Source organism: Manis pentadactyla, chromosome 11 (genome assembly GCF_030020395.1).
Source record: "Manis pentadactyla isolate mManPen7 chromosome 11, mManPen7.hap1, whole genome shotgun sequence".
In the NCBI taxonomy this organism is placed as follows: domain Eukaryota; kingdom Metazoa; phylum Chordata; class Mammalia; order Pholidota; family Manidae; genus Manis; species Manis pentadactyla.
This window is the reverse complement of record NC_080029.1, coordinates 63,994,817-64,022,711: the sequence shown is the minus strand read 5'-3', so window position 1 is coordinate 64,022,711 and position 27,895 is coordinate 63,994,817. Positions and strand designations below refer to the sequence as shown.

General features: G+C 39.1%; 1 protein-coding gene across 2 annotated transcripts in view; it reads left to right on the top strand.

The window, feature by feature from the left end:
- PRORP (protein only RNase P catalytic subunit) overlaps positions 1-27,664 on the top strand; it is a 160,241-nt gene extending 132,577 nt beyond the window's left edge. Inside the window, exons 6-8 of one of the 2 annotated variants that reach the window (XM_036881372.2) lie at positions 21,591-21,739; positions 24,744-24,939; positions 26,301-27,664. In XM_036881372.2, coding sequence (XP_036737267.1) covers positions 21,591-21,739; positions 24,744-24,939; positions 26,301-26,432 — 477 coding nt within the window. In that variant the 3' untranslated portion in view covers positions 26,433-27,664. The remainder of the gene's footprint in view (positions 1-21,590; positions 21,740-24,743; positions 24,940-26,300) is intronic. The other variant, XM_036881371.2, reaches the window with a different exon arrangement.
- Positions 27,665-27,895: the final 231 nt, after the last annotated feature.

Here is a 27,895-nt window from a genome sequence, read left to right as displayed (position 1 = left end):
TGTTGGGGGTTCTGTGTATTTCCGTGGTCTGTTTGATTACTTCCTCCCCCAGTGTGGGGAAGTTTTCAGCAATTATTTCTTCTAAGATACTTTCATCTCTTTGCCTCTCTCTTCTTCTTCTGGGACCCCTATAATACGGATATTGTTCCTTCTGGATTGGTCACACAGTTCTCTTAATATTGTTTCATTCCTGGAGATCCTTTTGTCTCTCTCTCTGTCAGCTTCTATGCGTTCCTGTTCTCTGATTTCAATTCCATCAATGGCCTCTTGCATTCTATCCATTCTGCTTATAAACCCTTCCAGAGTTTGTTTCATTTCTGCGATCTCCTTTCTGGCATCTGTGATCTCCTTCCGGACTTCATCCCATTTCTCTTGCGTATTTCTCTGCATCTCTGTCAGCATGTTTATGATTCTTATTTTGAATTCTTTTTCAGGGAGACTGGTTAGGTCTGTCTCCTTCTCTGGTGTTGTCTCTGTGATCTTTGTCTGCCTGTAGCTTTGCCTTTTCATGGTGATAGGAATAGTCTGCAGATCTGGGACCAGTGACGGCTGGAAGGACTTCCTTTCTTGTTGGTTTGTGGCCCTCCTCTCCTGGGAGAACAGCGGCCTCTAGTGGCTTGTGCTGCGCAGCTGCGCGCAGACAGGGTTTCTGCTTCCTGCCCGGCTGCTATGGAGTTAATCTCCGCTGTTGCTGTGGGCGTGGCCTGGCTCGGGCAGCTACTCCAAAATGGTGGAGTCGCGTTGGAGCAGGAGCGGCTGGGAGGCTATTTATCTCCGTAAGGGGCCTCCCTGCTCCCTGCAGCCCAGGGGTTAGGGTGCCCAGAGATCCCGGATTCCCTACCTCTGGATTAAGTGACCCGCCCTGCCCCTTTAAGACTTCCAAAAAGCACCTGCCAAAACAAAACAACGCCCACCAAAAAAAAAAAAGAAAAATTTTTAAATTAAAAAAAAAAAAATTTTTTTTAATTAAAGAAAAAAAAAAAAAAGGTGGTCGTTCGTTTTTCTTTATTCTCCGGTGCCAGCCTCAGGCCTCTGCTCACCAGTCTTTCTGCCCTGTTTCCCTAGTATTGGGGTCCCTATCCCTTTAAGACTTCCAAAAAGCGCTTGCCAAAACAAAACAGCAAAAAAGCAAAAAAAAATAGTCGCGCACTTTTCTTATGTCGTCTGTCGCCCAGCCTCCAGTGCCTGCTCACTCTTTTTACTGCCCTGTTTTCCTAGTATCGAGCGCCCTGCACTCTGGCCCGGATGGCTGGGGCTGGGTGTTCGGCAGTCCTGTGCTCCATCTCCCTCCCGCTCTGCCTGCTCTTCTCCCGCCGGGAGCTGGGGGGAGGGGCGCTCGGCTCCCGCGGGGCCGCCGCTTGTATCTTACCCCCTTCGCGAGGTGCTGGGTTCTCTCAGGTGCGGATGTGGTCTGGATATTGTCCTGTGTCCTCTGGTCTTTATTCTAGGAAGGGTTGTCTTTGTTATATTTTCATAGCTATATGTTGTTTTGGGAGGAGATTTCCGCTGCTCTACTCACGCCACCATCTTCCGCCCCTCCCCGCATTTCTTAATATGTACATTTCCAAGTGCAAAAGGAAGGCCCTTGATGGTCAGATTAGGGTCATGTTCTGTATTGTGACTTTGTTCCTGGGCTAGGGAGACTGCTGTGCTCAGCTAACCTCTTTTACCACCCAGTGGTCACTCACACTGTTTGCAGAGGAGAAGAGCTCCTCTCCCCAGAGGTAGGAAGGTATGACCTTGCTGCAAGTACAGTCTGACCTTGGAGTCTTACTTGTTTTATCTTAAAAGTTAGTACATCTTGCATTTGAAGATGTCACACATCTGTGGGTTTGTTTTCAAATTAAAAACAAGGAGATTCCTTAAAAAAAAAAAAAAAACCTGAAGTAAAATTGTCGCTCCAGTAGGATATGCCTTATTTATTCTGTGACTTCAAGTAGCTCCAGCATATTGCCAAGTACTGCTTATGTATACCCAGTGTGAGAAATATACTGAGAGGCTTTCAGACAAAAGTACCTAGGAATTTCCCACAATTCAGTTAGGAAGGATGTAACAGCAGATGCTACTGGAAAGATCACAATCACAGTTAGCTATAGTATAAGTAGCAGGATTAAGATGGGGAACATTTTGAAAAGAAAGGAGTTAGGATTGAAAGCTATATAGTGTAAGAGGGTTACTGATTAAGAGTGTGGGTTTGAAGTTAGAATTACCTAGGTTTGAAACTTAGCCCCGCTATATACTGGTCTATGACCTTGACCTAGTTCCTTAACCTTACAGAGCCTCATTTACCTCATGTGTAAAAGGGCATTTGCAGCATGGTAAAAATGGCACCAAATTTATAGGGTCTCTATGAGGATGAAGGCATTTAAAGTGCTTCTGACATATTGACCAGTAAATTGTAGCTAAAAGGAGAACAGCAGAAGATTGTTTTTGGTTTATGTGGATTTTTAATCCTTAGGCCTGAAAAAGCCTCAAAACAGCTCTTCTCCCGAGATCAACTCAGTCCACCAATGTCTCTGCCTTGATTAGAGAAGAATAGTGCAGACACTTGTCTCATTTTATGTCTAATTCCTCCTCTCTCACCTCTCCCTCAAGTCACATCCCCATTGTTGCTTCCTGTCGTTTCCAGTTTCTGTGTTCCCATTCTGCTAAAAAAAGCAGAAGTGGGAGAAATGTGAGGGTTTGGGGATTTCTAAAACCTGCTCCTAAGTCCTTGTTGTTAGGTTATATTAAACTATGGCTATGTGAATATAATATTTGCCAGATCTTTTCTCTGGGAAACACAAAGGAATTTCCCAGCCCTACATTTTAACTCTTTGGGAGGACACAAATTACTGTATCGATCGATCATACATCAGATGAGAATTGCACAGTTATGAGGATTCATTACATTTAAGAAATCCTTAGTTTTTTCTTTTACTCTACAGTTTGCATATGGGGAAATTTAGTCTCTTAAATCTAGGGGCCATGAGTTCCATTGCTGAGCCTGCACTGTTTGGTTTAAGTGTATGAGGTTGCTATTTTTGTATCTTAAAAATGATAGAATATTGGGAAATTCATATGGTTCATACTACAAAGCCTATGTATTTGTGTGTGTCTGTGTGTAAAACATTATATTTAACGAAGACTTTAAATGTAAAAGTGTAATATAATGAGTGATGATGACTAACAACCCTGTACTCACCTGTCGGGTTAAGAAGCTCCTTTATGTGCCTATGTAACTTCCTCCTCTTTCCCCTCCTAACATCTTCTCCCCATTCTCCCTTCCCCAGCCAGGTAACAACACCCTGACTATGGTATAAATAATTTTCTTGTTTTTCATTGTTTAGGTTTGAAAAACTGAGTAGCACACTCAACCCTAATCATGTGAGGAACGGACAGTGTTGTCACTATTAGGTAACAGCTCCCTGGAGGAAGTGAACAGCGTCTTTCGTTCATGATCTGCCACTGGCTTCTCTGAGACCTTCTAAGAGCCCCTTCTGGGGAAGTCAGGGTTCAAGATCATGCATGAGTCTTAGGAAACACAGTTTACCACAGTGAGGGCATCCGGCAGAGCTGTAGTGGGACCAATAACAACATGCAACAGATATTTGGTCAACAGAATAGGCTGCTGTCTACTGCCTCTAAACTCACCAGGACTTTCCTCCAGCTCTCAGGAGTAGGTCAAAGCAGAAATATCTTTTATATTTAATAAAATGCAGGTCTTCATTGATCAAGGCAGCAGTGCCTGGAGAGAAGTATAGTAACTCTGGCCGCTGGTCTAGAAAAGCCAAGTACAAGTTCACTCAGGCATTCCATGCTCAGGTTAAAATGATGGAGCGATGGCAGTGGGAAAGGTGGTGATGAGCATGCCCAGTGCGGCTGTCTCTGGAGTGACCTTCCAGTCTGGGCTGATGTCTGTATCTGATACACAGCCATCATCCGGGGTCTCTCTTCACTACCATCCTGCAGTCCCCAGTGCCTCTCTCCTTCACTGGATCTCCTGTTGCCTGTCTGCCTCTTTCTTGGGTTAGTCCCTTTGGAAAACATTCTCCAGGAGCTTCCTAAGGAAAGGAGTATGCATGGAGGTAAAATTTTTGAGACCATCCATGTCTGAAAAATGTCTTTATATTATCTTTATACGTGATAGAGTGCCTGAAAATAGACCTCCAGGTTAGAAATAATATTCTTTCAGAATTCTGAAGACAATGTTTCATGTTTACAGTCTGAAGACATGCTGACTTCTGATCTTTTCTAAATGATCTGCTTTTTTGTTTCTGGAAGCTTTCAGAATGGTCTCTTTGTCTCCAGTGTTCCCAAATTTTACAATAGTGTGACTTGGTCAGGTCTCTGCCGTCCATTGAGTTGGATATGCAGTGGACTGTTACATTCTAGAAACTCGTATCTTCCTGTTTTAGGAAATGTTCTTTAGTTATTTTTGTTGATGACTCCTTCCCCTCTGTTTTCCATTCCCTCTTTCTCTGTTATTCAGATGTCAGACACATCTGGTTCTCTAAATTGCTTATTTTTTATCTCTTTGCTCCTTTCCTGGGAAGTTTCCTCACAGTTTTCTTCTGACCCTTGTATTGATTTTTTTTTTTATTATTCAAAGTTGCAATCATGTTTTAATTCCCAAGAGCTCTTCTTCATTCTCTTTCCTTTATGCTATGAATGCATTATGTTATCTGGTAGGATTTTAGGGAGAGATTTTGTGGCAGTTCTGCCTTCCCCCTCTAGTCTTTGCTTTTTCAGTTTTTTGTTTGCCCTATTTGTTTTAGACACTTCCATTTCACAGGCTCTCCACAGCTGTCTGATAATTCTTTGCTATCTGCTATGATTAAACATGATCTAAAGAACTGATTGGAAACACTGAGTGTGTAGGTGGGGCTTGTTAACCTCTTTTCTTGCTTTTTTGTGTTTATTCACTTTCCTTTTCTTTTTCTTTCTTTCTTGCTTTTTTTTGGTGGGGGGCATGGGAATACAGTGGAGCTTGGGAGGTCTAAATTTACCAGTCCAGGCTGTACTAATACTAGCTAATATTTATTGAATGCTTTGTATCTACAAGGATCTAAGTTAATCTTCATTATAACCCAATCTATATCTCAATTTTACTAGTGATGAAAAAGGGGCCCAAAGAGGAAATGTAACTTCCCTAAGGTCACATAATTATGACATAGTGGGAGCAGAATTCCAACCCAGGCAGCTTGATGCCAAAACTTGTGCTCTTAATTACTATTATTGTACTATTAAATAATGGGTATAAATTGGAAAAGTCTCTTTTATGTCTATTTAATCTCATTTACTGTATAAGCCCTTCCACTGCAGAACTACATAGATGGCTTGGAACATTACTAGAGATGTCCAACGTATCTTTATATATACTTAGATATATATAAAAGTATCTTTTATATATTTTCAACTGATAGGATTGTTCCAGAAAACAAAATCAATAGCCATAGTGTCTAATTGTGTGTGGCTCTGTACCAAGACAAAAGCTACATAAATCAGCTCAGCCATGGAGAGGTTACACAAATCTTTAAGCCTCCAGGGCCCCACTCATCATATTCTTTCTTTTCTAGTCATTAAATGGTGTGTTAGCAGTCTGAAAGTGCTTACATACTTTCCCAGTGTGAACAAATTATTCCATGTAGATATACTAGATCTGGAACTCCAAGGGAAATTTTTAATAGACTTTTGAAAGTGGAAATTAAAATGCATCAGTAAGTTAGTTTAATCTTCCTAATATTAGTTTTCAGTCTTCAAAATACTATTCTTTCCTGCCTTACAGTGATAAAGGAAACACAGATATCTTAGAGAGAAACTAAAAAGACCAAATAATGCATGTAAATGTTTGGAGACAAGTCACACTATGAGTCAGGAGCCAAATCTTCTGTCTTCTAGGCAGCTCTGACTCTCTGCTAGCTGGGGAAATCCAGGCTAATAGTTTAATCATTTTCTAAAAGGCTGGATAACTGTGTGGGTGCTAATGGCATCAGAGAAGACTTGGTACACAGGAAACACATCCCACACTTGACAGGGTGTTCCCAAGGCAGGAAGGGCATTTCTCTTCCTCAGTAGAATTATTTCATTGACTGAAGACAACATGAGATCATTGAAATTTCCCTAAAATACCAAAGACTGATGAAAGCAGGATACAGGACATGGCGAGTCTAATGTAAACCAGTGAGACATTTATGACATCATAATAAAGTACAGTGGACCATTGAACTCCCCATGCAGTCGAAAATCCACATATAATGTTTGACTTGCCAAAAACTTAACTGCTAATAGCCTACTATGGACTGGAAGCCTTACTGGTAATATAAACAGTCATTAACACATACCTTGTATGTTGTGTATCAAATGCTGTATTCTTACAATAAAGTAAGCTAGAAGAAGGAAAATGTTTTTTCAAATTGTTGCAAGTCTCCAAAATTTTTTCCAATATACTTTTTGAAAAAGACAAAGTTTGGTGTGTAAGTGGACCCATGCAGTTCAAACCCATGTTGTTCAAGGATCAAACTGTAATAGCATTTTGTGCATATAGTTTCTTCCAAGATATTCAAAAAGCTTCATAGAGTCAGTCATCAGAGTTTTAAATATTCTGTGCACAAATACATAGGCCCAGAGATGGGAACAGGCCTCAGGTTAGGTCTCAGCCTATCTCCTCTGGAGCTACCCCACCAGGCTAGGGAGGCTGCCACTCCTTGAATACCACCCAGTGATAGCTTCCTTCTCCCTTCTCGCCCCAGATTCTCCTGCTTCTCTAAAACACTTCCTTTTCTCATCTACTTACAATTCTCCCATTTTCATTAAGTGCTAATCTGATCTTCCATGGACATAGCTCTTCAACATATCATTAATCTTTGCTTATGTAATGAGTGATCTGTGTGTGTATGTGTGGGTGTAAGCAGCAACAGGTGTCAAAGGTAGAATTGAGGCTGAGACAGCACCAGTTAGTAGCAGGCAAATGAAAGCATGATGAGAAGCCTCAAGCCACACTGGTGGGGTTTCCTGCACTTTCCTCCTTGGCAGCCCTTTTAGAGGTACACAGGTAAATGGTGAACAGAGCAGTCTCTTGAGGACTATCTCTAGGACAGGGATTCTCTTCCCAAAGCTTAGCTCAAGAGAAAAATGCTAGGAACAAGACAAAGAAGGGAATGAAACTGTATATTTGCTCACCTGCAGACAGTAGGAATGTAGAAACGGGTAGAAATGTCTGTTGTTCTAGTTTCAGTTATGATTTCCCTTATTTTTTTTTTCTGCTGTAACGCTTGTGGAGAGCACAGTGCATCAATTATAAACTTGCTTGTGGTTCTGAGTCAGGACGCTGCCTCCATAGAGTTCATCAGTCATTGTCCATGTCCCTGAAATGGTTTTGTGTTCTCTTAGTTTGTTGGAAACAATTGCCAGAAGTAATGAATGCACATGAAGAAAAGGGTCAAAGAATCTTAAATCTGCTTGTCTTGCCTTCATCTGTCTGCCTTTGACTTAACTCCATCACATCCTGAAAACGAGCCAGACTCAAATAGGGAAAGCCCCACCATCCATCCCAGTTCAATCTCCAAGTTACCATGAGGTTCTTTAGTGAAGTAATAGCATAAGAAGAGGACATGTATTTCCTGGCTTTAGTTTTCAAAAAACTAACTGGTATTAGAAATTGGTATTCTTGTAGTTGGAACAGTATGCAGGCTATCTGTGGTTATTTAAGAATTTCTCTTCTGTTCTTTATAGAACTTTAAGTCTCTCCACTTACAAATAACTGAAAATATCATCTTTAACACCAATATTCTATTTCAAATTAATCTTTCCTTTTACAGCACAGGTGCTGACCACAGCTATGTGTATGTGTAAAGAGGAGGCAGGTCAAAGACAAATTCTCTTCATGTCCATCTTGGTGTTGAGCGTTTTATTGTTTTAGCTGAGAAAAGCAAGGCCTCCAAAGGCTTAGGTCAGTCAAGTCAAGATGCCTTTCTCCTCAAACACGGATGCATTGCGATTTACACCTGTAACAGCTGCTGATCATTCTCAGAGAGAACAGTTTCTACTTTAATCAAGCTCCCCATCTACATCAGATCCTTTAGGAAAAACTAGCCACAGCTGAGTATAGGAAGCTTTGCCCTTTCCATGGTCCCTGAAGAGCTGTTCCCACCCATTTTGTTTCCCACATCAAATACCAACTTCAGAAGCTGCCAGGGAATAACACTGGGTGCATGTCTTGCCAATGGGTTTCAGCCCCGGACAAGTTCACTATGTATTCAATGTGACTAAAGAAATTATGGTAGAATGTTCTTTGGGTGAAAAGGTTTATACCCAACTTCATTTCCACAGTGGCAGGTCAATCACTAGAATCCCGTCCACTCAGAGCAAGTCTGCATGCAGCAAGCCGGTCCCTGTCTCTGGGCCTCTCTGTCCCTGCAGCCGTCTTAGTCTCTGTCCTCAGCGCTGCCACCACTCCAGACTCCGCTCTCCTGCAGCCATGCAGCTGAGAGCACTGGGCAGATCTCTGTATGCAGAGTCAATAACAATGTATTGCCCACCTGTGTGTAGTGAGCAGCCGATCAGAGGCAGGTGAGAATCCTGACCATAGGAACCTTCATTTCCTCTGCAGAAGGCAACATGCCTCAGCATTAATGTGCCATCTCCTGGGACCACCTTACCAAGTAGACCCCTGATTGTTTCTTAGTCATAAAAAGGAGGAGACATTGTCTGAGAGAGCATGCCCTGAAAGCCAGATGGTTTTGAGGTCCTTTTTCCAAAGACATTGTATGTGAATGATACCATTTTACAATTTTTGTTGAAGGTGACTTGATCGATAAATGTTCATAACACAAGAATAGTGGTGGTGGGGAGGGTGAGAAGGCACCTTATTCACATTTTATGAACAGAGAAATATGGGCAAATAAGTAGAATTTGGAATTCCTAATTCAGGCCAGAACCCCCAAACCACAGCTCCTATACTACTATAAATATAAATTTGGAATGGTATCTTTAATAGTGAATAGATAGGGACAGTGAGACTAGATGATTCTTAGTTACGGTTCCACCTAAAAGTGCCTTTTGACCAAATGTTAAATGTGGATCAAGTGGTGACCATTAACCACACTGGCCTTCTCACTCTGCAGTCAGGATGCTGAATGCCAGAAATCTCCCCATTGTGCCAACTGCTGCAGCCTGTGGGCACTCCTGGCCTCCACCCTCTGCTGGGCTTTGACACTGGCTCTCTCCATGCATCTGCAGTGGGCTTCTGCTCTATTTCATCTGTGCCTCTGCCCTCAAGCCTCCTGCTCCACCCCCTCCACCATCCCTCTGCCAATGATTCATTTCCCATTGCACACAGAAAATAGAAGACGCCAGGAAGAGCAACCTCGTGGTTCAGTATACACACCACACACACCCATACCAATCACACAAACCAGTTTGTGCTCAAATCCATCTCAGTGCAAGAGGTTTTCTCACCACCTGTTTTCTAGTTCTCTCTCTGCCTGTGTTTTTCTCAAGAACCTTGTACACAGTTATCCCTCCTGTGCCTGTATCTTCAGCCTCTACTTTGTTAATGACTTTCCTGATCAGACTAAATATTCTCAAGCCCCTTCCATCTTCAAAAATACAAGACCAGAAACTGACAGCTTGCAGATCCTCAAATTCAGTGTTACTAAAGAGCTCCCACCTTGAAAACCTCCAATATTCCTCCCTTCACAGTGAAGCTTCTAGGAAGTTGGAGGTTTTGAAGAAGCCACACCACTCAGTATCTAAAATGAAAAGCAGAATTAATTGTTATATTTGGTAAGCAAAGTAGAGCCATCTTGAAAGACAGATTCTCTCTGGACAAAGCAAGCTGCAGCCTTACTAGTTTAGGGAATGAACTGAAACGTCACTCCTGCCCACTATAATATCATCAGAATGCCTTCTCTGGGTTGCAGGCCACATTTTAGTTCCCTGTGGTACTGACACTTAGCTTCTCTCCTTGAACCGCTCCTTGTAGTCTTCTTGAGAGACTACTGTCACCTGGTTTTTCTTCTCTCTGGTAATTCTTTAGCTTCCATTAAAGGTTTTTCTTATCACTCTGTCTTTTAAAAAAATAGTATTCCTCAGGGTTCACCCTCAGCTTTCTTCCCTTTTTAGTCTGTATCCTATCCTGTTTATACCTCTCCCTGATGACTCCACATCTTTATCTCCAGCCCCAAACCCTCTCCCAGATGGTGGAGCCACCAGCTGGCTGCGCACTGGGCGTCTCCCACCTGGGGACAGCTCAGGCTCCTTGTCTTAGAGACCCTGTCTCGGTGCCATCATCTGTCCACTTGTCCAAATCATTCTTGGTTTTTCCATCTCCTTATTTCCCACATCTGATCAATGACTAAGTCCGATCAGTTCTGCTTTACAAATTCTCAGAAAGCTCTTTTCTCTCCGTCTTTACTGCCAGTGCCCCAGTTCTCATTACCTCTTACCTGCAGAAGCTCCCTATTTGACCTCCCATTCTAGTCCAGCCTTGCAGTTCACAGTGTTGATCTCTCTAAACTGGTAGTCACATTATGCTCCTGTTTTAAATGCTTTATTTCTCCCCCATTACTTTCAGGTGGGAAGAGACTCCTTACCAAGGCATACAAAGACCCTCGTGGTCTGACCCTCACATTCACTCCCAGCCTTTTTTCTGGCATTCTCCATGTCATCCTCCCACACCTCTGCTTGAAACGCATTTGACAGCTGGAGGCTTGAGGGCAGAGGCACAGATGAAATAGAGCAAATTCAGTGTGTTAATAGAGCTCTCACCTCTAGCATGCTGCTCCTTGTCCTTGGAAACTCCCATTCCTTGCTTGGAGGTTGAGGGATAACTGTCTTTACATCCCCAGTGCCCTTTGCTGAGGGACTGGCAGAGAAGGTTCTTGTGTGATGAATGAACTGAACTTTTCACTTTATAAGGGCCACAATTTTAAATTAACACTCAGACACAAATATATACACACCAACTAAAAAAAAAAAAAGAAAGATCCTTGAATCTGATCAAGTCTCTAGATCCAAGTACCAACTTATACTAAACACAGAGGCCTGGAGAATATGTTAAATTATACCATAGAGATACAGTCAGCAAAATATAAATGCAGGGAATTATGTAAGACAGCTTCATTTTTTTAACTGCAATCCAGTAATTGCAATGTATGAAACTTTTTTAGATCTTGATTTTTTTTAATTAAAAAAATTAAGACTAAGAAATATGAACACTTTATATTTGATATTAAAGAATATTGTTAATTTTTTTAGTGTGATAATGATTTTGTGCCTATTAAAGAGTCCTTGTATTTAGAAATACATTCTGACCTATTTACAAATGAAATTACATGATAGGTTTGATTTGTTTCAAAATAATCTGAGAGGGAGAAGTGGGTAGAGATATAGATAAAATTGGATTTCATCCTGAAGGCATCCTGTTTTATCATTGTTGAAGCTGGATGATAGGCACACCACAGTTCATTATACCAATTTGCCTACTTTTGTGTATATTTTTTAATTTCTATAATAAACTTTGTTATTGTGCCAAAACATATATAACATAAACCTTACCATTTTAACCATTTTTAAGTGTATAGTGCAGTGGCATTAAGTACTTCACATTGTTGTGCAACCTTCACTACCATCCATCTGTAGAATTTTTTCATCTTCCTCAACTGAAACTGTACCCATTAAACAATAACTTACCATTCCCGCCTTCCCTAGCCTCTGGCAACCACCATTCTATTTTCTGTTCTATGAATTTGACTCCTCTGGGTCCTTCATATAAGTGGAATCATACAATGTTTGTCCTTTTGTGTCTGGCTTATTTCATGGAACATAATGTTTTTGAGGTTTATCCATGTTGTAGAGTGTGTCCAAATTTTATTCCTTTTTGAGACTGAATGACATTCCATTGTATGTGTATGTCACATTTTGTTTATTCATTTACTGATGGACATTTGAGTTGTTTCCAAAACTCTATTTCCTGAAGGCATCCTATTTTATTTATCATTACAAGATAATGAATATTCTTATATATGACATATATTGATTATAGTTATCTTGCTGAAGAACTGGCACAGAACCTCTAATTTCTGCAGATAACAGATCCCAGAGGCTTAAGAGTTCTTAAGATCAACAGTCTACATAGCCCAGGAAGTGCCAGAGACTGCAGTGGGGGAGGTAATATCTTAAGAATAGGGAAAGGAAGTTACACTCACTGTTTTTAGGATTACCCAGAAAAGCTCTTGCTCTCATCAGCCTTTGCCATTCCCAGGCAGCATTTTTACTTCCTGAGCATCCCTACACATAGTTATTTCTAACACATGTAGCCCTGCTAAATGTATTTTTACCCTAAGCTCAGAAACTACCTTTAGCAATTTTATGCCAAAAGTAAGTGTATCACTTTTGACTTAATAAAAAAAAAAAAGCCTCATAATCTGTTCCTGCAGGAGATCAATCAAATTAGAATGGAAGCCAAACCAGAAAATGTTTGCAGCAAGTATTAATCTGAAATTTGTTCTTGCTCTTCTGGTTTTGGGGGAATTATACTTTAGACATCTTAAGGAGCAGTATTGGGGGTAAGGCAGGTGGGGAGTAGGGTAGCAGGTAGATCTGATCCAAAGTTAACCTTGAGATACTGAGTACCCTGAGTTCCAGAATCAATTTGGATATTTTAGATATTCTCTAGAATGGGCTCCACTGTTCATTTTGCTCTATTAAGTGGCCCAGATTCCAGACCCCTTAGGCAAGCCCAGAACTGTCCCATCTCTGGGTTCTCCAGGTTGAGAAGAGCCCAGAGTGGATCTCAGCTTCTCTGCTCACGATTGCCCTGGGCTCAAGAAAACTCTTCCTTATTTCTCTCATCTAAACCTATTCCATGTTTATAGTCTCAAAGGAGGATTGCCTTTTATGGAATATTGACTATGCTGTACACACTGGATATCTGTCACATACTCCTTTGGTCTTCCTTAGATGTCCCAGTTTGGTGTTTCAGAGGTTTTGTTTTGTTTTGTTTTGTTTTGGCTTTATTTACTTTTTATTTCAAGATCTGTAGACTCATACGCACATGTAAGAAATTATACAGAGCAATCTCATGTATATTTTACCTAATTTCTTCCAACAGTAATATTTTGACAAACTATATTATATATGACATCACAACTATCACAACCAGGATGCTGACATTGATACAGTCAAGATAGACAACATTTCCATCACCATAAGGATCTATCGTGTTGCCCTGTAATAGCCATACCTACTTCTCTTCTGATCTCACGCCTTGCTTAGCCTAGGGCCACCACTGATCTGTTCTCGGTTTTTATAATTTGCTCTTTTCAGGAATGTTATATAAGTGGAATCACACAGTACATAACCTTTTGTGTCTTACTGTGGCGATCAGTCCAGGTTATTGTGATATCAGTAGTTGGTTTCTTTTTATTACTGATTGGTATTCCATAGTTTGGATGTACCACAGTTTAACTATTAACATTTTGTAGGACACCTAGATTGTTTCCAGATTTTGGCCATTATGAATAAACCTAAGTAGGTAACCATTTATGTACAAGTTTAATATGAACATAGTCTTCATTTCTCTGGGATATATGCCTAGAAACTCATGTATTAGCACCACACTCTAACCAACTGAGCTAACCGGCCACCTAGAAACTCATGTATTAGTTGCATGTTTAGTTTTATAAGAAACTTCCAAATTGTTTTCCAAAGTGGCTGCACCATTTTAAATTTCCAATATCAGTACATGAGTGACTCAGTTTCTCCACATCCTCACCAGCATTTGGTATAAAGCTTAATTTTATTTTAGCCATTCTGATAGGTGTGTCATGATATCTCATTGGGTTATAATTTGCATTTCCTCACTGGCTAACAGTGTTGCACACCTTTCCATGTGCTAATTTATCATCTGTGTGTTTTCTGCAGTGGAAGGCCTGTGTTCATGTTCTGTTTGTTTGCTTTTTTTAACTGTTGAGTTTGGAGAGTTCTTTAGATGTCCTAGATATTAGTTCTTTGTTGAATACCTAGTTTGAAATACTTTCTCCCCATTGATAACTTGTCTTTTCAACTTTTTAACAGGGCCTTTTACAGAACAAGCATTTTTAATTTTGATGAACAGTTTATCAATTTTTTCTGTTTATGGATGATGTTTGAGGTGTCAAGCCTTTGCCTAGCTCTATATCATGAAGATTTTTCTCCTAGATTTTTTCTAAAACTGTATAGTTTACATTTTATGTTTAAGTCCATGATCCATTTTGATTTAATTTTTTGTATAAGGTGTAAGATAGAGGTTCATTTTTTAATTATGGATGTCCAATTGCTTCAGCACCATTTGCTCAAAAGGTTATCTTTCCTTTGCATTTAGTATGGGTCTGTTTCTGGATCATATATTCTTTTCTGTTGGCATATATGTCTATCCTTCCACCAATATTACACAGTTTAGATTACTGTAGCTGTATAAAAAGGCTTAAAAGGACAAAGACTGATTTTTCCCACTTTATCCTTTTCCAAAATTGTTTTAGCTATTCTTCCTCTGCTTTTCCATACAAGTTTAGAATGATCTTGTCTGTATCTACAAAAAGTCTTGCTGGGATTTTGAAATGAATTGCATTAAACCCATACATCAATTTGGGGAGAATTTACATCTTTACTGTCTTGAGTCTTCCAATTCATGAACATGGATGGTGGTGTTGAGTTCCTCTATATACTGACTTCCTGTCTAGTTCTCTCAGTTGTTGAGAGAGGGTTATTGAAGTCTCCAACTATAAGTATTGTGTTTGCCTATTTCTCCTTTAAATTCAGTTATCTTTTGCTTCACATATTTGGCAGCTCTGTGGTTTGGTTCACACATGATTGATTAGGATTGCTGTGTCTTCTTGATGAATTGACCCTTTTATCATTATATGATGCCTCTCTATGCTCTGGTAATTTTCTTTGCTTGAGTCTACTCAATATTAATGGAGCTACTCTGGTTTTCCTTTGATAAATGTTTGCATGATAGTTCTTACTCCATCCGTATACTTTTTACCAGCCTGTATTTTCATATTTGAAGTGGGTTTCTTTTAGATAGCATATAATTGGGTTGTTTTCTAACCCACTATGCCAACCTCTCTTGTAATTAGTGTACTAAAGCCCTTTATAGTTCATGTTATTATTGATATGTTGGGACTTAGCCTGCCATTTCCTTTTTTGTTTTTCAGTTTTATTTTTCTTGCCTTACTATGGGCTGCTTGAACTTTTTTTAGAATTCTATTTTTATGAACCTCTAGTATGTTTTTGTTGTTAGTTTGATTAGTTTTTAAATTATAGTGTTTTTGAATGTATTTCTTTGTATAGCATTTTTTTTTTTAATAATTATTTTTTATTGAAGGGTAGTTGACGCACAGTATTACATTACATTAGTTTCAAGTGTACAACACAGTGGTAAAACATTTATATACATAATTCTAGGTTCCAGCTATCACCCTACCAGGCTGTTACAATATCTTGACTATATTCCTTATGCTATACATTACATCCTGGTTACTTATTTATTTTACCATTGGAAGTCTGTCCTTGTTTTTTTTTTTTTTTTTTTGTGAGGGCATCTCTCATATTTATTGATCAAATGGTTGTTAACGACAATAAAATTCTGTATAGGGGAGTCAATGCTCAATGCACAATCATTAATCCACCCCAAGCCTAATTTTCGTCAGTCTCCAACCTTCTGAGGCATAACAAACAAGTTCTTACATGTAGAACAAATTCTTACATAATGAATAAGTTACATAGTGAACAGTACAAGGGCAGTCATCACAGAAACTTTCGGTTTTGCTCATGCATTATGAACTCTAAACAGTCAGTTCAAATATGAATACTCATTTGGTTTTTATACTTGATTTATATGTGGATACCACATTTCTCTCTTTATTATTATTATTTTTAATAAAATGTTGAAGTGGTAGGTAGATACAAGATAAAGGTAGAAAACATAGTTTAGTGTTGTAAGAGAGCAAATGTAGATGATCAGGTGTGTGCCTGTAGACTATGTGTTAATCCAAGTTAGACAAGGGCCATAAAACATCCACGTATGCAGAAGATTTCTCTCAGAACGGGGGGGTGAGGTTCTAAGCCTCACCTCTGTTGATCCCCAATTTCTCACCTGATGGCCCCCCTGCGACTGTGCCTGTCTTAGGTTGTTCCTCCCTTGAGGAATCTTACCCGTCTCTGGCTAACCAGTCATCTTCCGGGGCCATACAGGGAAATGTAAAGTTGGTAAGTGAGAGGGAAGCCTTATTGTTTGAAAAGGTTAGCTTTTTACTTCTTTGCATATTTATGCCCTGTGGCTTCTATGCCCAGCATTTGTCTTGAGGTATCTTTACCACTTGGAAGAATTATGATACTCGTAAATTTGATATGAGGCACGAATTCTATTTAAGGGTTGTAATTAGGAAGGAAGAAGAAAAGCTATAGAAGTAGCAGACGGAAGAAAACATGGGAAGATTGATTATTTCTTTGACATATCTTCTTGTAGAGTAACTTCAGCATGTATAGGTTTTAAGCTACTACTTAAATTGCGCACACACATTAACATAATAGGAGTATAGTTACATAACCAAAGCATATCTGTAATTACCAGCCATCTCCAGTGAAACCAAGAAAACCATTAAGGCACCTTAGGCATTTGTGAAAACTTATCTATGATATGGTGGATATTGTCCAACTGAACTTGAACAGTCTGAGAGAAATCAGACAAATTAAAACAACCCATTCCTGGGGACTGTTCACATGCCATATGTTCTTTTAACAGTAAATAGTCTGTAGTTGTAAGACTTTGGAGCGCTACAATTTGCACTTCTCCAAATTCTTGGTTGAGTTCCAACAGTATAGATCCAGTCAAATTTGTTGTTTTACTGTATGCACAGGTCAGCTTAGATATCTCCTTCCTCATTCCCATGGCAAGTCCAGGAACTGGTGGGATGAGTGCATCTACAGCTGTAGCAGTGCGTGGATCTTTGTTGGGGTTTTTTGATGATCATCTTCTGGCATGAGTCTTCCAGAGAGTGCAGATGTTGGAAGTTCTTTTTCATATCGTATCTTAGTTCATTTTCGGGGTAGCCCAATTAGGCTTTGATCCTCTGTATAAACACAAACAGACCCTTTGCCTACACTTTTATATGCCCTTTATACCCTTGTGTAGAACTTGTTGGAGGTTACCACACAGGAACTGCCCTTTTTTTTTTTTTGCTTTGTTTTTGGTATCACTAATCTACACTTACATGACGAATATTATGTTTACTAGGCTCTCCCCTATACCAGGTCTCCCCTATAAACCCCTTTACAGTCACTGTCCATCAGCATAGCAAAATGTTGTAGAATCACTACTTGCCTTCTCTGTGTTGTGTAGCCCTCCCTTTTCTCCTACCCCCCCATGCATGTTAATCTTAATACCCCCCTACTTCTCCCCCGCTTATCCCTCCCTACCCACCCATCCTCCCCAGTCCCTTTCCCTTTGGTACCTGTTAGACCATTCTTGAGTTCTGTGATTCTGCTGCTGTTTTGTGCCTTCAGTTTTTCCTTTGTTCTTATATTCCACAGATAAGTGAAATCATTTGGTATTTCTCTTTCTCCGCTTGGCTTGTTTCACTGAGCATAATACCCTCCAGCTCCATCCATGTTGCTGCAAATGATTGGATTTGCCCTTTTCTTATGGCTGAGTAGTATTCCATTGTGTATATGTACCACATCTTCTTTATCCATTCATCTATTGATGGACATTTAGGTTGCTTCCAATTCTTGGCTATTGTAAATAGTGCTGCAATAAACATAGGGGCGCATCTGTCTTTCTCAAACTTGATTGCTGCGTTCTTAGGGTAAATTCCTAGGAGTGGAATTCCTGGGTCAAATGGTAAGTCTGTTTTGAGCATTTTGATGTACCTCCATACTGCTTTCCACAATGGTTGAACTAACTTACATTCCCACCAGCAGTGTAGGAGGGTTCCCCTTTCTCTACAGCCTTGCCAACATTTGCTGTTGTTTGTCTTTTGGATGGCAGCCATCCTTACTGGTGTGAGGTGATACCTCATTGTAGTTTTAATTTGCATTTCTCTGATAATTAGCGATGTGGAGCATCTTTTCATGTGTCTGTTGGCCATCTGTATTTCTTTTTTGGAGAACTGTCTGTTCAGTTCCTCTGCCCATTTTTTAATTGGGTTTTTTGTTTGTTGAGGCGTGTGAGCTCTTTATATATTCTGGACGTCAAGCCTTTATCGGATGTGTCATTTTCAAATATATTCTCCCATACTGTAGGGATCCTTCTTGTTCTATTGATGGTGTCTTTTGCTGTACAGAAGCTTTTCAGCTTAATATAGTCCCACTTACTCATTTTTGCTGTTGTTTTCCTTGCCCGGGGAGATATGTTCAAGAAGAGGTCACTCATGTTTATGTCTAAGAGGTTTTCGCCTATGTTTTCTTCCAAGAGTTTAATGGTTTCATGGCTTACATTCAGGTCTTTGATCCATTTTGAGTTTACTTTTGTATATGGGGTTAGACAATGGTCCAGTTTCATTCTCCTACATGTAGCTGTCCAGTTTTGCCAGCACCACCTGTTGAAGAGACTGTCATTTCGCCATTGTATGTCCATGGCTCCTTTATCAAATATTAATTGACCATATATGTCTGGGTTAATGTCTGGATTCTCTAGTCTGTTCCATTGGTCTGTGGCTCTGCTCTTGTGCCAGTACCAAATTGTCTTGATTAGTATAGCATTTTTATTGGTTTCTCTAGGTAGTATATATATGTATGTGTGTGTATGTAATAACACACACATATAACATCGCAGTCTGATGGTGTCATCACTTTAACAAGGTTTCTGTCATACTAGACTACCTCTTTCCTTGTCCTTTGGCTAGAGAGAACAGGCTTTTAGCTGCATCCATTGGCATTTCCAGGTTACCAGCTTCTTCACCTCCAAGTCTAGGATACATGAGGCAAAAAGAATATCCAAGGGACTCATCAACATGTCATTCCTCATGTCCCAGGGTCCCTAACCAGTCTGCCTTTTTCTCTCTACCTTTCAAAGTCTACTTTTATGTAAAATGTCTGGAGTTTTTAGTTGTACTTAGTATAAGAGATAGGGAAAAGTTACATCTACTCCATCTTCCCAGAAGTGGAAATCCCTCACAGTTTTATTTTTGATCTAACATAGAATTAAGGTGAACTTTCTTTTTCCTTGCTATTCTGAGTATACCTCTGACTCTGACTCAGTCCACTGGATCCAGCCTTAGAATTTACCCCAGAGGAATTATGAAGCTAGACTGGCACAAAGTTTCAGGCCAGTGCCTTTATTCTGCGCATTGATATGTCTTTCCTTTATTCTCTTTTGTTGCATTGTTCTCAGAGAGCTGCTGCTAGTAGAGACCTCTCAGCCACAAGATAGTGCCCTGGAGTAGTCCAGGCTAAGTGTTTTCTGCTCTTCTTTGGGTCCCTGTCTTAATATTAGTAAGCTCAGGCCATTTATCTAAACCAAGGTATAGATGTGAAGACCCAATTATGTTTTTCTTTAAGCCTGTCTTCCCAGTGGCATGGAAACTTAAGCAATCAAGTTTCAGTTGATTTTGGCTGAATTTTTTTTTTTTGGTATCTTTACTATAACTTTGTGGGAATTCATATAGACATTTTAAAAAGTAATCGTCATTCTTCTTAATGAATCCATTTGCTATTTTGTAATGGGGCTCATTGAAAATAATCTGTAATCTCAACAGAGCTTTAAGAAAGGAATGGTATAAGCACATTCCAAAGGAGGGTGTCTGTTGAGGTGTTTGAATCCATGAAACAGACTTCCTTATAGTAAACATGTTTGCTTTTGGTTACTAGCCTAATGTTTAAAGTAATAGTTTATAAGATTATATAAAAATGCATAGAATAAAAAAACTGGTAAATATATGTTAACAATCTTTGGGAAGTAAGGTGTGAGTAGTTTTTTCTTTCATGTTTATTCTGGCCTGTATTTTTTGAGTTTTCAATAATGAATTACTTTTATGACAGATAAAAATAAATGTTGGGTATATTCTTCAGCCAATCATAAAATGTTTATTAACCATCTAATATATCTATACATGTATAGCCAGCATATATCTTTTCCTAGCCTTGATAGTAGGGTGAGAAAATTATTAGGCATTTAAAGCAAGGACAATGTCTTTTAAAAGGTTGATACCTGCCATGTGCATTATACATAGAAAAGCCTGGGAAATAACTGTTAACACAGAAGCCTTTACTCCTAGCTTTGAAGGAAAGAACTATATTTTACTGGTTGTAAAGCTCTGGGTTTAGAGTCTTCACACTGGTCTTAGTATACTCTTAGTATACTCTTCAGTGGGCAAGTTGTGTCCATTCTGTGTCTTAATTAGGGATAATAAAGCCAACTATTGTTCCCTAAAATAATAGGATTAGTAATGGAGTGGAATGGACAAAACACCAACATAAATCCAAAGCATTAGATAGTAATATTAAAAATTCAGTTTGTGCTAATTCATCATTAGATTGTCAGAGTCTACACGTGTATTAGACATAATGAGTGCAAAAGCAGTATTTGATAGCTGACCAAATAATGAATGAAATTTTATTGATTAAATGAATGAAATTCTAAATAATATCCTGAAAATCTATATGGGAAGAAATTATGAGTAAGGGGGAGCTAGACTAAAATCAGAGCCTTTCCAGCCTAAGCCCAAGAACATTAATGATTACTTCAGTCACTTTCAGCTTGTTTTTTTGTAGGTCCATCAGTTCTTAGTTAAAAAATGTTCATATTTCAGATACACTATTACATAACAAATTATCATTTTTCATTAGCTTTTTTCCTTAATAATATCCATTGATACCGTAGTTTAATAGGTTGTACATGAAAGTAATCTATGAACTTTTCTTTATGAACAATTGAATGCAGGCAAGCTCACCAATGTACTAGATAAGTTAAAAATCCAAAATTCCTTTTGAGAGGAATTCATGTGAACTCAGGACAGGTGGGAAGTGGAGAGAATGTGGTAAATTCACTGACTAGAAACTAGGCTACAGAATGGAAGATGACTGATCTTTGAATGGAAAAAGGAATTTCAGTGAAAGGTAGCAGTCTTGGCAGAATCATGACATGGAAAAGCTGGCTGAAAAGTCACTAGTCCAACCATTTACAAACGTTTAAAATAAGGAGTAGAGCTCTTTATTCAAGTGAAAACGTATGCAGAATACCAATATATAAATATACAAATGCTGAGCTGTTTTGGTTGAAACAGTTGGAGTGTATAGGAACCAAACCCCCACCCCCTTGAGCCTCTCTCTACCCCCTAGTGAACTCTAGGGAACACAGTTTAAAAAACACATAATCTAGTCTAGGCTTAGAAAACATTCCTGGATCTAATATAGCCTGACCAGTGGGCAGGTATGTATATACATTAGTTTGTAAAAAGGAAGCATTTCCTGAGGCTTCCAAAGATGGAAAATTATTTTAAGGGATGTTTTCTCACCCCTTACCAGAAAAGAATATTTCAGCATTGAGGTTACCACTTGGAAGGATCACACTGCTTACTTGAGATTTTTTCCTTGACCCTCCTGGGGACTGGCTTTGTGTTTTTTAGCTATTGGATGTGGTCTCTCAATTAGCCAAGCAGAATCTGCGACTGCTGGTCCTGGGCCGGAAGCACATGCTAAGACAGACTTCCCGGTGGAAAAGGGTTGAGATGGAAAAGGTGCAAAAGCAAGCCAGCTGTTTCTTTGCTGATGACATGTAAGTACTAGAGGTAATAGGTGAATCACACTAGGCTACAGTCATCTGCTTGTTAGTTACCTGTTTTTGCCATTTTTGAAGTGCATGTGTGTATATGTATGTATGTATACTCAGCTTCATTCCAAAAGAAAGATTTGAGACAGCTTACAAAAATTCTACAGCAGGATACATTTAAATAGATGAGGAAATCAGGATAAAGGAGAAATGAGAGGAAGATAAACTCAGAAGTGAGATTAGTGTACAGAATGAATACCATAAGGTCCTAAATAGATCATTTAACAAGTATTTTATAAATATGAGCACTTGCTGTGTTCTAGAAGATACAGCAGTGAACAAGACCAAGTCCCTGCCCTCTTGGAACTTACAATAAACATTACTGATAAATAATCACATTTAAATTAAATTAACAAACATCCAAAGTATATAAAGAACTCACATGCCTCAACACCCAAAGGCAAATAACCCAATTAAAAAATGGGTGGAGGATATGAACAGACACTTTTCCAAAGAAGAAATTCAGATGGCCAACAGGCACATGAAAAGATGCTCCATATTGCTAATTATCAGGGAAATGCAAATTAAAACCACAATGAGATATCACCTCACACCAGTTAGATGGCCAATATAGAAAAAACTAGGAACAACAAATGCTGGTGAGGATGTGGAGAAAGGGGAACCCTCCTACACTGCTGGTGAGAATGTAAGGTAGTTCAACCATTGTGGAAAGCAGTATGGAGGTTCCTCAAAAAACTAAAAATAGACATACCATTTGACCTAGGAATTCCACTCCTGGGAATTTACCCAAAGAAAGCAAGATTTTAGATTCAAAAAGACATATGCACCCCTATGTTTTTTGCAGCTCTATTTACAATAGCCAAAATATGGAAGCAATCTAAGTGTCCATCTGTCAGTAGATGAATGGATAAGATGTGGTACATATACACAATGGAATATTATGCAGCCATAAGGAAAAAACAAATCCTACCATTTGCAACAACATGGATAGAGCTAGAGGGTGTTATGGTCAGTGAAATAAGTCAGGCAGAGAAAGACAAATACAAAATGATTTCCCTCATTTGTAGAGTATAACAATGATGCAAAACTGAAGGAACAAAATAACAGCTGACTCACAGACTCCACGAAGGGACTAGTGGTTACCAAAGGGGAGGGATGGGGGAGAGCCAGAGGGAGGGAGGGAGAAGGGGATTGTGGGGTATCATGATTGGGGCACATGGTGTGTGTGGGGTCACAGGGAAGACCGTGTAGTACAGAGAAGACAGTGACTCTGTGGCATCTTACTACACTGATGGACAGTGACTGCACTGGAGTATTGGGGGGGACTCGATAATAAAGGTGAATGTAATAACTACATGTTTTTCTTGTGAAACCTTCATTAGAGTGTATATCAATGATACCTTAATAAAATTAATTAATTAATTAATTAATTAATTAACATAATTTATATTGTATATTACAATGTAGTGACATTTCAAATAAAATAATACAATTCCCCTCATTCAGATATCAAAACAAATCCCTTTTTCTTTAGCTAAGTCCTTTTATTTATTCATAGGAGGGGGTGCTTCCTTGTCTCTAAGAATAGAGGACAGTAATGATGGTCTTCACACAATCACTTTAGGCATCATTGGGTAGACATTAGGAGCACAGGCTTGGGAATTAGTCTACCCAGGCACAGAACATGGCCCTGCCATTCCTATCTGGGAAGGTGTTTCCCTTCTCTGTCCTTTCCGTGTCTTCTTTTTTTTGTATGTGAACCTCATGGGGTTGTTGTGAAGGTTAAATGAGATAATGCTTGTAAATAATGTGTAAAACTCTTGGCATGGCATCAAGTACATGGAAAACATATATATTAGGTATTAGTTGCTGTCATCATCCTTTTGTTATTTTTCTTAGGTTGAAGAATTGGATAAATGCATGCTTGGTTTGGGGACTATATTTATTGCATCTGCTGAAATTCCAAACCCAGTCGTAAAGATTGATTCAATGACCTTCTATGGCTTTAGATTTAAATATTTTAGGTTTTTAACATTAAGTCTATTTTCCACTATTATGTCAAAGAAGCCTTTTCAGACTTATGCTAGAGAGAAAAGTATAGCGAATCCCCACATAACTATCTCCTAGCTCCAACAATTACCATCATTTTGCTAATCTTGTTCCATATGAACACCCATACTTTTTTTCTTCTCCTCTCTCTTTCTGGGAGGTTTTTAAAGGCAGATTCCAGTCATTTCATTTCAGTTGAAGTACTTCAGTATAAGGTAAACTTCAAATGGTCCTACTTTGGGTCATTTGGATCAAGGCATAAGGCATATCACAAGTTGCAGTCCCAACACCCTAAACCAAAGTAGCTACTGCCATTTTTATAGCACATGTGCTATCATGCTAAGTGCTGCTGTTGAGGTCCACTGGAGACACTGAATCACTGGTTCTTAAAACAGGAGATGCCTTTGGGTGCTGCTCTGGGTGACTGTCCAGAAGCTGCTTTGAGAAACAGTTTCAGCTTTGAGGACAGCCTGTTATTTTTCATGGCTTGCAAGAAAGTGTTATCCTGAATTATTAGTATTGTGGATTTTGAATTTGAGTGAGGACAGGGAGAAGGTGTGCTCTGTGGTGGATGAGGAAAAACGCCCTGGGAACAGAGAACTAGCTTGTGAGTGTGAAGAGAGAATTGTTGTTAGATTCCTCTTTCTAGTGGGAGGGCCCAGTTGAGATGAGAGTGCCAAGCATTAGCATTCCCTTCCCCTTAGCTTTCCGTCTGTGCTCTAGATAGTGTTGTCTATCAGCTAAGCACTTGCAGGTTGTTCATAAGAATCGCTGAGATTTATCATGACAGTTAAGAATACAGAGTACCACTTTTCTGAGGAAAGTGGAATAAAAAGAGAAAGCATGGTAAAGAAAAAAAAAAGGGAAAGCATAGCAACAAAAGCTATCCTCTGCCTCCTTGGGGGGTGCTTGATTGTGTCTTTTCTTATGCCTGGCTCAGCTCAGAGGATGATCCGTTCCTTCTGTATGCCACACTGCACTCGGGCAACCACTGCAAGTTTATCACAAAAGATCTGTTGCGGGACCACAAGGCCTGTCTATCTGATGCCAAGACCCAGCGCCTCTTCTTTAAGTGGCAGCAGGGACATCAGCTGGCAATTATTAATAGGCTTCCAGGATCAAAAATAACCTTTCAGGTATGTTATCCATTCTCTATAAAATGTCAACAGAGTCAAGTATGTAGTAAGAATGTGGCATAGTCAAAGAATGTAACTAGTTGAGGGTTCTAAATGTTTTATTCTCAATTTTCATTTGGTATTTGGAATTAGCCAGTTCCTGGAAACAAAGTCTACCAGAGGAGTTTTTGTGGGCCAGCCTCACATTAATTGACATGTTGAAAACACGTAGGATGTCATCACTTGTGACTTCAATCATGTCATCAATTACAACTCCTCATCCATGGTTTTTATTTTCCTATTTATTTGCAGTAGCTCAAAATTCCTTGTCCCTTATGGTTTGTTGTATTTCTACTACTGTTAAGTAAGTCCTTTTTTCTGGTTAATCCACTCCTATGGCCCAGTCTCAGTTCAGTTGTCCTCTGATTCTAGTTTAGATTCCTGTAAAGACAAGGATGCCTCTTGTGTGATAGCATAGGGAAATATCCAAAAGCGAGTTATTCCAGAAAAATAAATTAGCCAATGGTAAATATGGTCCACAGTCAAAGAACATACAAAACAAACATTTATAGGATATATGGTATCAAATGATACTTCAGCTCAATCAGCAAAATGAAGACTGTAGGAAATAGTACAGGACAATTGACCTGGCTTCCTCAACAACAAAAAATTGCAAGAAAAGTAGAGATGGAAAGGGAAGCTCTAGATTAAAAGAGAATTAATCTTTTAGCCAAAATGTAATAACCTTATTCCAATTCTTATTCAAATAAATCAAGTGTACATTATATGGACACACATATAATGACTGGGGACATGTAAACAGTAGATATTTGATTATGTTAAGAAATCGTTAATTCTTAATTATTTTATATTTACAAAACAGGTCCTCATCTTTTAGAGACACATACTGAATATTGGAGAAGAAATGACATAATATCTGAGATTTTCTTGAAAGTAATCTTGGGAGTTGGAGGCACTGAGAAAGTGGGTGGTGTGTGGACAAAATAAGATTAGCCAGTAGTTGATAGGGGTTGCAGCTGAATGATGAGTATTTAGGAGTTCATTACACTATTTCTCTGCTTTTGTATATTTGAATTTTTTCTCTCACATACAAAACCAATAAAGGCAACAAAGGAATATCGTATCCTATAAATGTGATGTTCCTACAGAGCGTCTTTAACCTTAAAAAGGAACCCCCCCCAAAGGAACTCCTAATACTAGGGTTCATCTTCACTGAGCTGACTGCTGTTTGAAAATCCATTGTTAAGAAAGACAGAGAGTATCCCTGAGGCAGACTGAGAACTTGTCAGAAAAGAAAAGGAAATGGCTAGCTAACCCTTCAGTGTTGTTCTCAGTGTTTGGTTCCCTTTTTAATTCAACAGTATATACTCAGCTATGATACAGTGGTGCAAACAACTGGAGACTCATGGCACATACCGTATGATGAAGACACAGTGGAAAGATACTCCTATGAAGTGCCAACCAAATGGCTTTGCCTTCACCGAAAGACATAAAGACTCACCGCCATGCTAAATCTGTGTGGGTACCCTCCTGGTTGGCATCAGAGCATTGCTTCTGTCCTGTTTGGTCCAATTGGTTTATATGGCAACACATTGATTTTTTTTTTAATTAAAAGAGATATACTCTCTTTTCATAACCAGTTGTATTCTTTCTAACGTTTGTTTTCAGAGGCTTACCAGAGTTTGGGAATTTGGGGCAGAGTGGAGCCTACGTTTCTCCTCTTGGGCTGCCTATTCTACTTGGGTGACAGGTGCTTCTGGTATCCATTCTGCTACTCCTGACCTTACCTTTCAAGCCCACCAATAACAGAACCAGTCCATCTGGACCTGGGCCACTCATGTTGTTTCTAAACCCCCTCTCCCATTTCTGAAATCATCTCATCCTCTACATGCTATCTCCTACCTACACTGAATCACTTAGGGTCCTCTGTGATAAACTGGTCAAGATAACAAAAGCTTGTTAGCAACTTCTACTTACCACCCAATGATTTGGGTTGGAGGAAGGGGGGGCAGTTCCTTCTCTTGAGACTATGAACATTTCTTCTTCATTCTCTAATGCCTTTTCCAAATTGGTTCAACATTTTATGAACACTGTTAATGCTGTCACTCAGTATGAGGGTTTTCCAAACTACAGGTATCATTTTCATTTAATTAAGTTTGAGTTAGCTTAACAAAGTGACTTTTAGTAGTTGGCTCTCCATTTTACTCACTTACTAGCCAGTTTACTCCTCACTGGACCTTACCTTGATTTTAGCTGAAAATATTCATGTCTGTACTACTTGATGACAGTTCTGTCCTTATTCATACACTGTATAATTTAATATTCAAGAACAGGCCAAAATAATCTGTGGTGATAAAAATCAGAATAGTATTTGCCTGAGGAAAAGGGTACTAAAGAACTTTCTCTGAAGTGATGGGAAGTTCTGTACAGTTGACCCTTGAACAACACAGGCTTGAACTGCACAGGTATTTTTTTTCTCAACAGATGTATTGGAAAATTTTTTGGAGATTTGCAACAATTTGAAAAACTCTCTTCTCTTGTGCTTTATTGTAAGAAGACAGTGTATAATACATAAAACTTACAGAATAGGTGTTAATCGGCTGTTTATGTTATCAGTAAGGCTTCCAGTCAACAATAAGCTATTAGTAGTTAAATCTGGGGTGAGTCAAAAATTATACATGGATTTGCACCTGTACAGGGCGATCTGCACCCCTAACCCCTGCATCATTCATAGGTCAAACTATATATTTGAGTGATGCTAAGGTAGGTGTATGTATATATTAAAAATGAATCACACTACCCACAACACCTATCAATAAATACTTATTGAATGAACATTATAAAAAAGTATCACACTAAAAACTTACAATTGATGCATTTACAACAAAGTGCCTAAAAAAAATAAGTCAGTGTTTAAGTTATTTACATGAAATAAACAATTACCTCATTTACATAA